This window comes from Meleagris gallopavo, chromosome 7 (assembly GCF_905368555.1).
Source record: "Meleagris gallopavo chromosome 7, MGAL_WU_HG_1.1, whole genome shotgun sequence".
Lineage (NCBI taxonomy): Eukaryota > Metazoa > Chordata > Aves > Galliformes > Phasianidae > Meleagris > Meleagris gallopavo.
The window spans coordinates 7856743-7872464 of NC_139410.1; the positions used below are offsets into that span (position 1 = coordinate 7856743).

The 15722-nt window shown below is 46.0% G+C and overlaps 1 protein-coding gene across 3 annotated transcripts in view; it reads left to right on the forward strand.

Annotated features, from left to right (window-relative positions):
* The first annotated feature begins 9256 nt into the window (after positions 1–9256).
* TWIST2 (twist family bHLH transcription factor 2) overlaps positions 9257–15722 on the forward strand; it is a 36615-nt gene continuing 30149 nt past the window's right edge. For all 3 annotated transcript variants that reach the window (XR_014884284.1, XM_003207357.3, XM_010713210.2), the window contains exon 1: positions 9257–10057. Coding sequence is in view for 2 of the 3 variants with exons in the window: in XM_003207357.3 (XP_003207405.1) it covers positions 9539–10021 (483 nt within the window). In the remaining variant the exon portion in view is untranslated. The remainder of the gene's footprint in view (positions 10058–15722) is intronic.

The window sequence follows — 15722 nt, forward strand, 5'->3', positions numbered from 1 at the left end:
CCTGCTGATAAAGGGTCCTAGGAGACTGGAGGTTCTCCAAGGGACTGCCCAATCCTTTCAGCAGTTGACTAGCCAGCTGTCCTCCTGCTTGGTTGAGATTGGCTCTACCTCCAGTTGGCTGCATCTCCCATTCTATTCTCTGTCATCCTCAACAAAATGACTTATCTCACAGCTTCATCCATTCCACTTAGCCAACTGAGCAATTCTGGGAGTCGTCAGTGGAATTCTTATCAGAGCCCTGAAATAACTATGTCCCAGTTATGATAAAACTACCCTAAAATCCCACTAGACCCATCTATTCTTGGAGCCAGTGGTAACGTCTGCAGCTCAGCTAGGTCCCTCTACTGCTAATTCTTTCTAAATGAAAGACTGCCTACCGGCACGCTGAAAATTAAAGCTTTGATGCCAACACACAACTCCCTGGCCTATTATTGCTTTTTCAGATATACTCCACTATATCTAAATTCTACAGATGGGTTCTGTCACGAGTGCAAAAGCAATGGTTTCAATGTCTTCCCCAAATGAAATGTAAGCCATCTTATAGAAAGGATCTTCCAGTTATATTTCCTCCATGTGTTGTTTTTATGTATCATCCAGGGAAGTGCAACTGGAGAATTTGAATTTAATAAGTGCGGGATATGGGGGACTATTAAGTCTTCAAAGCACAATCAGGCAACAGTGATGGATCAAAGGCCTACAAAAATATTGCGAGATATTATTGGCCTTTTAGGAAACTGAGATACGACAAATGCCTACTGAATTCGTACTCCAGCTCCCTTGGGAAGCCAGAATTATTAAAGGTCACTGTAAAGCCTGCTGAGAGCAACATAAAATTTTCTGCTGACTTTGCAAGTTGTGAATCAGACTCCAGGTCACCTGATAGATAATATAGTGGAACCGACAGTAAACTTTATCTTTGCCAAAAGTGCAAAATAGAAGGAAATGAAACATCACAGTAGTATTGATGCCAGGGGGAAAAAAAAAAGTCACAATACTCAATTGATAATGAAAAAGCTGGGGGAGGTGCAGGCTGAAGACAGGTATATTTTATAGCTCTCCTCCTTCAACAATTAAATGCAAGTTAAAAGAAGTCTTGAGGAAAAATGCAGGAAAATGTAATACTTTGCAACTCACAACAGGCTGTGTAACTCTTCCCTGTGGCAAAGAGAGCTACCTTGCAGTGCTATTTTTTTAATTGAAGTATTCCAGGTGGGTAGACTCGATGATCTCTGGAAGTCCCTTCCAACCCCTACAATTCTGTGATTCTGTGATTAGATACCGTGGAAGTTAGATGACATCCATAAGGCTGCAGTGCTGCCCATGTCACCTAAACAGGGGCTGCTCCTGGAGTGAGTCTGAGCACATGCATCACCTACTTGACTTCAACATAATGCCTTACATGCTTGAAGCTGACTGTAGAGCCATAGAGGATGTTGTTCTCATGCTCAGGGACTGAAACGTGACCAATCCTCTAGAGCGTAGTGGTGCATCCAGCCCTGCAGTGCACCACAGCTTCACCAAAAGGAACGTTGCCCAAAGTTCCTTCTCATCTGAGATGCTCAAGGTAGGTTATGCACAGCTGCAATGGAAAAATCAGAATTCAACTTCTTGGAGTACTACTGGAGCACCACATTCCACCTGCTGATCCCAACACAGCAAGTATATACAACCTGATCTAGATCAATAGGACTTGGTCTGTCATTCAGGATACTCCAACAGGCAACATGGTCTACCCAGATAGAGGTTGTTAACTCTTGAGAAAACAAACCAATGCTACTAGTTCATATATTTTTATGATTGCTTATTTTAAATTCTACAAGCCTTCTGAGATTTTATTTGTTTAGGTTGGGAGTTTGTCATCTAATTGTTTTTGAAAGAAATGATTGGGCTTTCCTGCTTTTTCTCAACAGATCTCAATAGGAATGCCAAGCTTGGTTTCCCATGGATATGCAGAGGATTCCAGAGGTGTAATCTGATCTTTTGAGGTCCACTTGAGTTTTTAAAAAGTTCTCTTTCCTCCTCAAAGTTTATTCAGGTGCTTGAGACAAACAGGTGTTAGTAGAGAGAAAGAAGTTTTAATCAGTCTACGAAAAATAATGTTCCCCCTCAGATGAGCAGTTTTGGTTGAATGTCCTGTCTGATGTTCTAAGTATAGTTACTCACTGAGACATGTTTCTTTTTGTTTCTTTTCCCAGTAGAAGATTTCAACTTTTCAGCAGTAAATGAATTACTGAAGGGAAGACAAATCAACTGATAGCTAAGCAATTTCATCAGGATACAGCAGTCCAACGGGCTTGTAGGATTAAAAGTAAGACTGTGGCTTTTTATCTCCATTCCATTTGTGGACATGCAACCGTGGACACAGCAATTCTCTTGCTGCTCAGCTGCTGTTGTTTGTTAGTGCATGGAGACACAAGGTTACTAGACTGAAGCACATAGATGTAAGGGGGTCAGAGTCAGGGTGCTTGGTTTTCCAAAATAAATTGTACTTTCTAAGGAATGCTTCATGAAATGCTCTTTTTAAAAGTCAAACATTTTTTTTTCCTCTGTGACTAATGCTGTCACATTTTTATTTAATTTAGTTGGTGAGAAATTCACCAGTCATCCACGGGGTTTTCCAAGGTAAAACCCCTTCCCTCTTCTTGGCCATTTAAATATATAAAAGCAAGGAAAAAAAGAGGCTCGTTCCAGTTTAATTGAATTTTTAATTGGTTATTGAAGTATCCTTACCAGACAGTAAACCACAGAAGACGTTCAACAGCATCAACCCCCTCAGAGTGTGAGCTGTGGCTCTTCTGAGGTTATGGGTTAGGCTCATATTCTTCAGACCGAAGGTAATAAACATGTATTTTGTCCTCCTACTGTGGGAATGTCACTAATACCTAAAGCTGCACAGAGAACATGGAGAAATACTGTTGGGAGAGAATGAAATAAAAAATTAAAATGTGGTTGAAAGAGATGAATAAGAAAGGAAGAATGATTGTGATTTTTGAGCAGAGTTTCCAGGATAGGGAAGAAGTTAGGCATTTGTTTTTTCCATCAAAGCATGGAAGAACAGCTGTGTTTTGGCTCACAGCAATCTCTATAGCCACTGAGGCAGAAGGTCTAAGTTTCTCTTTAAAGTGGATGAATATTTATGGGAGGTTCAGCCCAATTTCTTGAGTTGGTCCAGTGATGGCAAAGACCCAATGGGTAGAAATCTTCCTTTCTGGTACACGAAACCAAAATCCCATCTCTAGTATACCACTACCATGTTGACTGGGAGTGGGAATGCTTTGAAGGTGGGACTTTTCACTATTGGGATCTGTGATGAATGACCTGCCACTCAGCAGTGACCCATCCAACCCACCAGCGATTGCTGCTAATGAGCTGTCCAGTCTCCCTTAGCCAGAAGACACATGAAATGTGATACACGAACTCGATTATGGCTTAAACCCTGGAAGAAATGATTGGAGAATTATAGTGTAGGGGGATGAGGAGTGAGGACAGATGTTGCCTGTTTTTATCTGGGCAGAGGAAGACTTGAGGGCTTATAAGCTCACATATTAGCAAAGCCAAGGTAGAGTTCAGAGCTGGCCAAGAGACTACAAATGGCTTCACTGACCCTATTCTCTTCAGAAAAATTTGGCTTTCTACACTTCAGAAATATTAAAAAGTTTCCTCTTGTTTCACCCTTACACTCAAAATTGGAATTTTCTAAATTCTGAAAATTCCCCAAGTCCTAGTGGGCTCCAGCCCAGCTGTTTCTGGGGCTGTGCTAAGGCCACCAGCAGATGCATCTAGCATCCTGGGAGTGGTTCACCTCTTCCAGGCAGAGATTTCTAGTATCTATCTGTGTCCAAGTCCATTGTTTTGGCTTCCCTTCTACCCAAAATCTGAACTGCTAGATGATGGTGGTTAAATTCTAGAGGTAGCTTCAACAGTTAAAATTTGTTTGGCTAAAGCTCAGGGCTATTAATCCCTCCTCGCTGTGTGCATATCTATAAAGTGATACATCCAGGCAAACAAAGCTACTTCTGGATCTGCCTTTCCGCATGTCATGTAGTTTTTTGGGGCACAACTGTGCAGTTAAAAGGCATTTCTCAGCAACAAGGAGGCATGTCACACATCCCCATGAGGCAGCCTTCAAAGACTGTGGTTAATCCTCAAAAATACTGAAGTTCAGGGGTACCAGCAATAATACTTTGGACTTGGTTTTCACACTGGGATGTGTGAAACCTGCTGACCTGTTCAGAGAGGTCTGTGAGGCCTGTGGAAGATGGCTAAAAAAGTAAGCCTTAAATCCTCTTTATGGGATCAGCGCCTTCCTTGCACTGTTTCTGGGATTTCACAGATCAAAGAAGACAGCAAAGGGCTGGCCTGATGCAGTCAGCTTCTGCAGACATCATTTGTAGTCCAGAGGACAGTCCCTCACTCCATGGCCTGGAAAGGGAGATGGGGTCAGTCTCCCTACACTAGCACCAGCCTGGCTAGACTTTTCCCAGATAATAACCTGCATTTTGAATTGCTCAAGTCAAGTTTCATCTCAGGAGCAAACCCTGACTCCACGTTCTGGAGCTAGAGAAGCCATCAAGCAATATCAATAATACCAGAAGCCAACATCGATCTTTTTATGAATTTACCTGCCTCAAAGAGGGTGTTACAACCCAAAGAATGAACAAAGCCTGACCCCTTCAGCAGCGCCTGAATGCTGTTGGAACAGCCAGATTGGTTTTGGATTCTCTTTTGGTGGGAAGTCCTTTCTCCCCGTTTTAATGAGCCTGGAGATGTGGGAAGAAAAGGCCAAGTGAACAAAATGCTTAACGTGCTTTGATTTTCCACTTCATGAAAAAAAATATTTTCATTTTTCCTAGCCCACGTTTTAAGCTACAGTTATTGCTGCAGCAGCCACAATTAATATTCCACCTTCCAAAAAGAGGGAAAAAAAACTGTCTTCCCTGTGGATTCCCAGAGAGACGTTCCGCTCTGATCTGCAATTAGTGGTAGCCTCGGGTAAATGATCTAAAATAGAAATGTTATTTTTGGAATTGTGATAGCTACTGCTTTTTACTCACCCAAATGCTGGTTCTTTTTTGCTCTGCACTGTCATTAAAAATAGAATCCACAATTGCATTGCCACTGCGTTTCGGTTTCTTCCTACAGCAGGACACACACTATCTTTGCAACACTACTGTCATAAGAAATTATGCAGATTTCTAATCTTGCCCGCAAACGGCAATCAGACTTGAGACAACGAACCAAGTGTTCAAGGCAGAACTGGATCTGGTCTGAATTATCCCTATCCCACTGACAATGGAGCGTGGACTACCAGGAGCTGTGAAATTGCCCTCTGACAGTGCAGTGTGTCAGTCCCTCACCCAAAGCCTGTTGAATCCACTGAATATCTCTTTTCTTATTTCAGAAGGTATTCAGATCAGAAATTTAGTATATATGTAACTGTACACACCTGCTTGTGTTCCACAGGAGCTGACTCAGATGCAACCCTCTTTTCCAAAGCACACTGTAGTGCTTTGCAGAAACCAGGCCCCAAATTGAAAAGCTACGAATTACAGTGCCATCACATTTTCTGAAAGTTGTTTATGATTTGCATGCATCATTATTACACTGCAGACTGTCTGTCCTGGGACTGTGAACAGCAAATAAAGCAAGCTCTTTATAATCTGAGAGAAAGAAAGACAAAAGGCGAGTATTTGGGAGATGCAGGGCTGGGTAGCCATGGATAATGCACATCTGTCCCAGCATTTGGGGCTGGTTGTTCTTCGGAGTGTGGCAGGAGGAATGTGAGAGCTAAGTTATGCTTTTGGAAGCATCGCTCTTGAGGAAGCATGATGGGGGGCTCTTGTGATCCATGTGCTTGACCAAAGCTTGGGCAGAGCTACTGGCTTCATAAGGGGATGGAAACTAGGAGATGTACAACCCCTTGGTACATGTGCATGTCCATCTCCTTCTATTTTCTGGACCCAGGTCAGCCTCTCTTTCACCCCTGTATGCCGATCTGCTGCTTAGGGGTTTTGTATCTGAGAAAGAAGAAAGAAAGAACGGGCACATCAGCTGGTAACAGTTCAGAAACAGATGTACATTCCTGCACAAAACTCCAACATTAGCGGATCCAATTACTTTGAAACTGTGCTCTGCTCCACAGCCTTATCCCTAAAGCCTCACACTCCTTACCTCCTGCCTCTTATCTCTGCTGTTCGCTCGTTTCTTTGCTTTTGATTATAAACTTGTCACTGCGGTGTTTGTGCTTTGGGAAACATCCATCCACTGTACCTAGCCAGTGTTGCAGCACAACAATATGGAAACTAAGTCAAGAAGCAGAAGTACAAGATGAAACATGGCTGCCCTTGTGCAATGACAGCACGGGGAAGATGCCTGCCCCAGGTCACATTTACTGGCTGCTGCACAAGCATCAAGGAATTACACCATTTCTAAGTCACATCCAAGAAGAGAGAAAAAAAACAGCTTAACTAGGCCTGGCTGCAGCAGGGGCCATACAATGCTGCTTCCAATTTGCAGGTAGGAGCAGCAAGAAAATCCAGGTACTCTCTTTGCTGTGCAGAGGGGATGAAGGGTGATTTGCTGACCAAGCCCTGCTGTTGGGATAACCTGGACCACAGCCTTTGTATGGAGAATGAGCACTTTTCCTAAAGCCCAGTCTGTTCACAGATCTCCTTTAGGAGCAAGCTAGTGCAGCTATAGCAGCATCACAGTGGATGTCTCTCTGTTTAAACAAAGTGTTAAACTTTCACCAAAGCTGTCTACTTCTTAGAACGTAGTTTTAATTCTGTAACTCTTTTCTTCAGTGTTGAAGCATCCACCATCCTCTTCCCCCAGAGATACCCTCATACCATGGAACTCTGCCACAAGTCCCTCAGATTCCTCCTTCCTCACTCTTCCCCCAGCTCTGTGACCATGCAGACCATGGCTTTGGTCTGCTCCAAGGAAAGATCTTTGCTGTGTTGTCAACACCACTCCTAGCTCTGGCACTAAGTGCTGCTACAGGACAGCCATAAAGAAAACACACATCCACAGCAGTTCTGGAGTAATGCTAGCTGGAGCCAGGCTTGTAGATCTATAACTACAACACAACACCATTTCACCATTAATTTGTCCTAGTGAAGCCCTTTGGATACTAAAAAGCTTTGCACATTTAGAGGCTTTGCCCCCTTAGGGAGAAATCCTGCCTTGCTTTCTCATGCAAGCAGTCCTTTGGGTTGTTCACAGGAGCCAGGCAGGGGGCTGGGGCTGCTGTGTATTTATTTAATGCAGCCGTGGCGTGCAGGATGCGGAGGAGCATGGGGCCTCTTTTGCTCGCTCTGCACTGGAAGCAGCCTGGAGGGGCACAAATGAGAGCAGAAGGAGCAATACTGCAGCCTGAAGCCCAAAGTGTGGTTCCCAGGAGCTGGCTGTCACCACAGTGAAATGGTGATGCAAGCTACGAGGTGTGCATTTTGGGGTGCAACCCCGCAGTCTGCCCCAAAACCTTTCTGTCTCCCGTCCCCAGAGGAATTAAGACTCACTGGTAAGGAACCTACTTGCTCAGAAAACCCCGCTTTTTGTGTTGGAAGGCGGAGGTGCCCCTCCATACTTTGGTGACGATCTCCCTGGCTCATTGTGTGATGATACTCTTAATATTTGGAAATGATCCCAAGCACTCAGAAGACTTCTAAATACCTCCAAACTGAGCACCGCTTACTAGCAGTTCTTTGCCCTTCAAGGCACAGTTATCATCAGGACGTTCTTATTGGGACCACGGTATCGACTGTAGTTTATTTCACACACGGGGCTGCTGCTCAGCTTTCCCAGAACAAATGCCATTTGCCCTGACTCAGCTGAGAGCTGTGTCTGCCCACAGACCTCCAGGTCACGACTGCAGAGAGGTGACCAACCCTTGGACACGTCTACAAGCACCGAGCCCTTCTCAAAGTCTGGCTTTAGGGTGTGAGTGGAGGCACCATCCTGCCTGACCCAGCAGAGTCTTAAATTGGATTAAAAATCTATTTGCTGAACTGCCTTGCTTTCCGACTTCTGTGCTGCACCTGAAAACCTTTCCTTTTGAAAGCAAACACAGGCTCTCCCCAGGGGCTGCCTGGGGAAGTCTTTCCACTATAAACATTACCTACCAGTAGTGGAGTCAGCCCCAGGCAAGCCAAAATTCCTTCTCCGACCAAAGAACACTTTCCAATCAAACCAGACATTATTTTTTCCATTAATGAGTGTTGATACCTACTGGAAAACTCCGCAAAGAAATCTACTCCAAACTAATTCTTCTGATACAACATCTACATTTTACGAGTTTCTTTTGTTTTTCTCTTCTTTTTTTTTTTTCCGAATTTATTTTATTTTTCTGTGCCGTATCGAACACACGATTTTTGCTGCTCAGGAATGCATCTGTTCCTGCAATCTGGGCTTTAGCTGAAATCAGAGGTCCAAATCTGAATGTGCCTCCACAGAAGCAAGTGGAGTTTTCCCACATTTTCCCCGGTGTGCAGGAGAGAAAAAATAGATCATCTTCTGTTCGATGCATCAGAAAGACAGACCCCCCCTGCCATGATGTATATATCCTGGATGCCACAATTTCAGCTGTGGGGTAGGCTGTAGGAAAAGATGTCCTCCGAGCTTCTGCAGCACTCGCTTCCCAAAAAGGGCTATGAGTAGAGGAATGGGGAGAAATGTGGGGAGAGCCATGGCAGGCGGGCGGCTGCCTGTCCAGGGCATGCGATTGCAGGGTGTTCCACAAGCCAGTGCCTGCTTCTCGATGATCCATGGATGGTGCAGAATGGTCTTTCCAAGTCCCCCAAAGTGTAGGCATTGCACCCAACCCCCTCCCCTCCCAATGTCCCTCTGGAGTCACCCATGGGGCATGCGGACAGATCCCCCCATATGTTGGCACATAAAGGTTGTCCCCACAGCACAGGGAGCAAAACTGGGGGTCCTTGCTCTGTGTGGGACCCTGGGGAGCACACAGGGAAGGGAGCAGAGGAACTTGAACAAAGCACAGTGCAGTGGGACAGGGGATCCTCCCCAAATCCCCATATTTGTGGGGTGCTCCCCAACCCTGCGGCACAGTGAGTACCTCCCGGGGCAGGGGTGGGGGTGGTCGCAAGTTATCTTTTATTCGAGGTGCTTTCCCAAGATTTTAGTTAAGTGTAACATAAAACTGTGAAAGTTTAGCAGGGGAAAAGCTTTCCTCCCACTGACCTGGCTGGCCAATCAGAAGGGAGCCCCGCACCTCCCTCACTTCTGACAACTATTTAGCAACTGAGCTCAGCTAAAGTTTCCAAAAAGTTAGAATAACTTCCTCTCTCCAAGACCTCAATTTTTTGCACAACTCCGTCCTTGAAATAAGAGCCCTTCAAGCAACCTGGAAAACGTTTGGTCAGCAAAAAAAAAAAAAAAAAAAAAAAAAAAAAAAAAAAAATCCTCCTGTTTTTCCAAAGGATCTGTCTCAGGAATTTAAAGCACATTTAAGACACACACACTCACATAACATAAGGAGGGGGGGAAAGGCTCTTCCCCTCCCCTTCTTGCAGAAAGCATGGAAGAAAGCTCCAGTTCTCCTGTTTCCCCTGTGGATAGCTTGGGGACCAGTGAAGAGGAGCTGGAAAGGCAGCCAAAGAGATTTGGCAGGAAGAGAAGATACAGTAAGAAGTCCAGCGAAGATGGCAGCCCCAACCCAGGGAAGAGGGGAAAAAAGTCCAGTCCCAGCTCCCAGTCTTATGAAGAACTGCAGAGCCAGAGGATCCTGGCCAATGTCAGAGAGAGGCAGAGGACTCAGTCGCTCAACGAAGCTTTTGCCGCCCTGAGGAAAATCATCCCCACGTTGCCCTCTGACAAACTCAGTAAAATCCAGACCCTCAAGCTTGCAGCACGGTATATAGACTTCCTCTACCAGGTGCTACAGAGCGACGAGATGGACAGTAAGATGACGAGCTGTAGTTACGTGGCTCACGAGAGGCTGAGTTATGCCTTCTCAGTCTGGAGGATGGAGGGTGCATGGTCCATGTCAGCCTCACACTAGCCACCGCCGGAACGAGGCCAGCACAGCCGCCAAAGGGTAAGGAACCGTGGGGCGAGCAGGCGAGGGGACACCGGGATGGGAACGTGAGGATGGAGGGGCCAAACCTGTGGGAATTTAAGAAGAGAAGGTCCCGTGCGGGCAAACTATCAAATACATGGCAAGTTGTTGTTGGGAAAACCGTTGTCTCGCTGCTCCGTGAGGATGGGGGGCAAGGAAGGGGGGAAGCATCGCTGCATGAGGTTTGCCGGAATGCGGCTGCTTTGGGGAAGAGTTGGAAGACAGGCTGACAAGGGGATCCGAACCAGCTGCTGCAGCACACCAAGGGTGGCTGCGCCCCAGGCACCCTGGGTTGGTTGCATCCTCCCCATGTTGGAGGCACAAGGTGTTCCGCAGGACCCTGCTGCGGCTGGGCGACGAGTTCGTCCCGCTGCAGCCCAGGTTGGGTTTTTCTTAAGAGAAACGAGCTGCAGATGTCGGCTGCCCCCGGGCCCCTTCCCCCTCCCTCAATAAACGCAAACAAAGATAGAGGAGTCCTGGGGAAATTTTCATCTGGTTCAGTTTCCCTTCCTCAAAGTGCCGGTCAAACAGAGGTTGGTGTTGGGCTTTTGTTGGCTGGAGCATAGTTTCTGATTTACTCTCGGAACTAAACTCTTCCTCATCGTTTTCCACGACAAGAAAACTGCTTCCTCTTTATGTCGCCTTTGTAATATCTGGGGAGGAATGAACAGAAAGTAAAGCAAAACCAAACAGCTCTTAATTACGCTCTCATCCCAAGCTAATTAAGGCGAGCAGCTCTGCGTTGTGTCAATCGCTCTGCGCGGGGCCGACGCTGCCCAGGGCTCGGTACATGAAGCAGAGCTGCTATCCCCCTCTGCCCAGCACACGCTGCTTGCTTCTGCAGGATGCAAGCAGCTCCAAAGGGAAATTTACCCCTTGCAACGTGGTGATGTGAAATACAATAATTTCACCCTTTGGAGGAGCAGCTCCTCGAAGACGGGAGGAAAGCTTTACCCCACCAGCCCACTGGACAAGGTTTTCAAGGCAAACCCATTTTGTTTTAGCGGTGATCAGTGGCTGACTTAAAATCCTGACGCAGCCATGGGATGTTATTTGAAAAAGGGCTCAAGCAGGGCTTACGGGTGGTGCAAAAGGGTTGAAACCATTTTAAAAACCACTTCAAGCAGGCGCTTCCCTCGCGCCCTAATGCAGCCTGTGTTTTGGGGCTGTAATTAAAGTTCCTCCTCGCTCACATAGAGACCTCCAAAATGTCAGGCTGAAAATGAGTTGCTCTGCCCATTGCACATTTTGCCCTGCCTGTTGTTTGGCTTTGCTGAAGCAGGTAATGCTGCTGTCGTGGTTTTATTACAAGTGTTGCTATTTTTGCATGGCTGTGCCCCGATTTCAGCTGCGAGAAGCCTAAGCCGAGTCACTTTTAAGAAGTGCAAGCTCTCTGTTTGTAAAACTGAGTGTCTTTTCCCATCCTAATCTGGCTAAAAGGGCTTCAGCAAATAGATTAACAAAACATACGCAAAACCCAGGCTCCTTGTCAAAAACAGATGTAAAATGTCCCAAACACATATTTCTTCAGCAGTTTAGATTGGCTGAATACTAAAGTGCTGTGATGGAACAATGCATTAATTCTGTTGTTTCCTAAACGATGTGCTGCCATTAGCCAATGGCTTTTTTTAAACCTATTATCTAATATATATCCATTCCTCTCCATCGTTCAATGCATTAGTGGCAAACCCGGAGTTTTTCTACCCCCACTTCAGACTCCTTGTCAGTGAAAATGTTGTTAACAACGCTCCGACAAGGCAGGCTTTGTATGCAGATGCTCAGAGATTGTCCCTGGATAAAAGAAATGGGGAGAGACATTTCTGGGCTGCGTGAAAACCTATGATGTCAACCCAAATCCCACCGCATTTTTGCTTTCTTTGGGGTCAATTCACACTCGATGCCTTCCCCACTCCCATCTTGGTGGTGAGCAGTTGATTTTGCTCAGCACTTGGATGCTTGGGGGGGGGGGTGGGTCATGGCCACCCCGAACCCCCCAGCTCCCCGTGAGCCTTCCTCCCTGTGTCTGTGTATGCGTGCACACGCGTGCGGTTGAACTGTTGAAAACATTGTTGACAAATGGCCTGGTGTAACACGGTGCGGTGTCAAATTCTGTCCTCTATGGTGACAAAAAATTATGTCCGCCAGCATAAAAAGCCCTGATGAGATCCTCAAGAAACGCTTCAGAAAGCCGGGTGGCGTGGCATAGTCTGTTGCATGTGCCCGTCCTGAGCAGAGGTATTTTTAGGGACAACAGGGGATGGCAGAAAGTGTAAGAAATGGCTATCTGAGTTTGGGAGCCTCTCCTGGGACTGAAGAGTGTGGCATCCATTAGTGAGCCCCATTCTGCCATCCTCCATCTCGATGGGTTTGAGAGATGTAGGAGAGGAAAGGCTCTGTCCTGGAAGAGGTGGTCATCCAGCTGCAAAGATCAGAGGAGATTTTTTATTAGAAAATCAGAGTCTTGGGAACTGGTATAATGCCACCTGGCCGCTGTCAGTGCCAGTGGGTCCTTGCTGCTCACTGCTGGACCAGAGAGGTTTTCCTGCTTGCTGGCCCTAATTACAGGCAGCTCACTCTGGTAGTTCCAAGAGAAGCAGGCGCAGCTCTGCGCTTCAATCACTGTATAGGCAGTTGGATGTTTCAGCAGATGTTCAAAGCTTGGGACTCGGTGAGCCTTCCTTCCCACCTCCCCTCCTCACTGCCAGCACCTGTGTCCCTTCCCTTGCAGCCAACTTTTCCTTTGCCCTTGGAAAGCCTACAGTGCTATAAACCACCAAAAAAAAAGAAAAAAAAAGAAAAGAAAAAAAAAAAAAAAGGGAGAAAAGAAAGTAGGTTTTCCCGTTATTCCACATGGTAGGAAAAATCATGTCCAGTCGGATGTCGGGGAGCATCAGCTAAGTGCAGAGCCCACACATTTGTGGGTAAGGGGACCCTGGCAGCAGCCCTCCCTTCCCCTCAGAGCCTGTGAGCACTTTGCCATCCCTGGGCTGACACTTGCAGCCACAGCTCCTTTGCCATCAGTCTGCTTTGGAGAATCCACGGATAGCACATGCCTGGTACTGGTGCTCTTGCAGATTTCCACTGCTGTTTATAAAATGTATAAAACGCAAGCATCCTATTTTGTTTCGTCCTTAAAGAAGCAAACAGATGTTATCTCTGCTGGCCTTGGGAACAAGCTCATTCTACGGTTTATGAGAGCAGGACAGTTAGCTGGGGGTGCTGTGACACTGGAGCTAAGCCCTTTTTGTCCCAAAAGCCCTATTTTTTTTTATAAGCATCCTTAGAAAATGTAAATATATTTCCTTGACGGGAAAGATTGTAAAGTTTGGTATTTACATTGATAGGTTTAAAGTGGTCTGGGTCTTTTTTTTTTTATCTCAGTACATTTAAAAGCTCAGCAAAATGCATTTTGGGTCTTCTGTTTACGTTCGTGTCATTTCTTGGGAAAGAATAAATCTGTCGGGCAGCGAACAGCAAACACACAGCAGTCAGCCAGAAAGCACTCGAATTCAGAGCCCCAGGAAAGAGAGGATGTGAGGAAAATCCTCCATTGAGCAGACACGCAAATTGCAAACCAGCCACATAAACTAATTATTGATCATAAGGAGTTAGAAATAGGCATAGCGGAGTGATGCATTGGATTAAAACTGAAGGATTGCTACGAGGAGCAGTAAAGGCATATTTTAATTTAATCCATTTGAACCAGTGTGGTGCTGTCCGTCTTATCAGGAGAGATGTGCCTTGAAGAGTCGCTGAGGAAGCAGCAAAGGCACGCATTGCTGCTAAGTGGTCCTCATTTGTCTCCAAATCAGTTGTCCTCACTTTTGCGCAGAGTATCTCTGATGTTAAGAGCAGACAGAGCTTCATCGTTAAAACAAAGGGGAAGGGACTGCAATGCTTTCTGAATACCTCGCTTTGCATTCCCCTTTTGGTGTTTGCTGGGCTTGTTTCATAGTTAGAGGTAGCAGTAATACATTGGACTTGCAGATCGCAGCAGCGATGAGACAGATCCTGTGGCCCCAGATTAAATCTCTTTCGGGGGCATTTCTTGTCACTTCTTCCTGCTAGCAATGTAATTATTTTTATAGCTTCAGCCTGGGAAACATTTCCACGTGATTCAGTACATCTCCGAGCCTGAAATCTCCCGCATTTATGTCGTGCTGTGAAGCAGTAGGAATAGCCTGGTTGGGGAGCATGTTGGGGAGCACCACCACAAAGCAGAGCACAGAGCAAGCTCTACACACAGCCAGGAAATTACTGCCGCCGCTCGGGGGGAGCACACAATTTGGGCACTGTTTTTCCAGTCTTTGCAGAAGATTAGGGGGAGAAAGCTGATCCAAACCTTTCTGTGCCATGAAAACCACGCTGGGCCAGGTTCTGAGCTGGCTCCAAGCAACCTCGCTGCTGTGCACAGCGGGTGATGCCATCAGACATCTCAGTGTCACTCCAAGGGGCTCTATGCACCAGCACTCATGGTTTACTTCTTCGGCAGATCTGGAAGTGAGGAAAACCATCAAATCTTCCAGCTGGATGCCAGCACCATCATTCTAATTAATGATTAGTTCTTGAGGATTAAAACAGTAGAAATATTTGCTGGGGAAAAAAAAAAATTAAAAAAAATACCCTAGGCACCCTGGCATTTAATTAGATTTGTAGCTGTAGAAGATGACCACTCAGCAGCAACAACTAATCGTACACAAACAACAAATTAACTCAGCCAGCCAATAAATCACAGCATGGCAGCCCTTACCCCATCCTCGTCCCTGTAACCACTTCCATGCTAACCCAACCTGGATAAACTCTTATTCCACTGCCTCCCTCACACAGCCCTGGCTTTGCTGGGCTCTGCCCAGTCTCCCAGTCACTGCTGGGTCACATTTTCACTGTAAGCAGTGGGTGCAGTGCTGGCTCTCTGAGATGAGCTTTCTTCTTGTGCTAAAGCAGGGCTTTCATTGCATGGAGACTGGTTAAAACAGGGAACTCTCGGTGATTTTTTTCCACAATATGTCACCCTGAGCTGTCACATCATAGGGAGCAGCACCAGGTGAATGCGAGTGCTCAGGAGGGTGTGAATGGGACTCCTTCCCTGCAGGAAGGCAGTACCACCTATACAGTCTCCTAATAGAAATATTAACAAGCAACAACTCTTGAAGTCCTACTGTTAAATCTGGGTTTCAAAGAGGTTTACAGCCATCACATCGCATAATTTGGGATTACTTTTTGGCTTCTACACTTTGGCATCTTGGAATGCGCTCACATTTTGTTCAGGAAGGCAGCAGCGAGGCAGACCGTGTCCCGCACTGCTTGCAAAGCCATCAGACATCGAAAAGAAAACAACCCCTTTGCAGAATGCCATAGGGTGAGCTGGAAATGAACGACCGTCCCTCTTCTCCCTCCCCTTTCCTTCTCCTCCCATCTTCTTTTCCTTTCCATCTTTTAACCACAGCTTGGAAAACAGAAAAAGAGGTGAAAAAAGAGACAGATGTCGGCTGGTTCAGCATGATATATATTTGCTGGAAGAGATCCAGTAAGCCTGTGTTAGCTTTAATTGAATTCCTAATAAGATAGTTTTGCTTTGTTAACTGTCACCCGCAAGAAGCAGCTTTGCCATTTCCTTTAGGAGATACCAGACACGCCAAGTGTG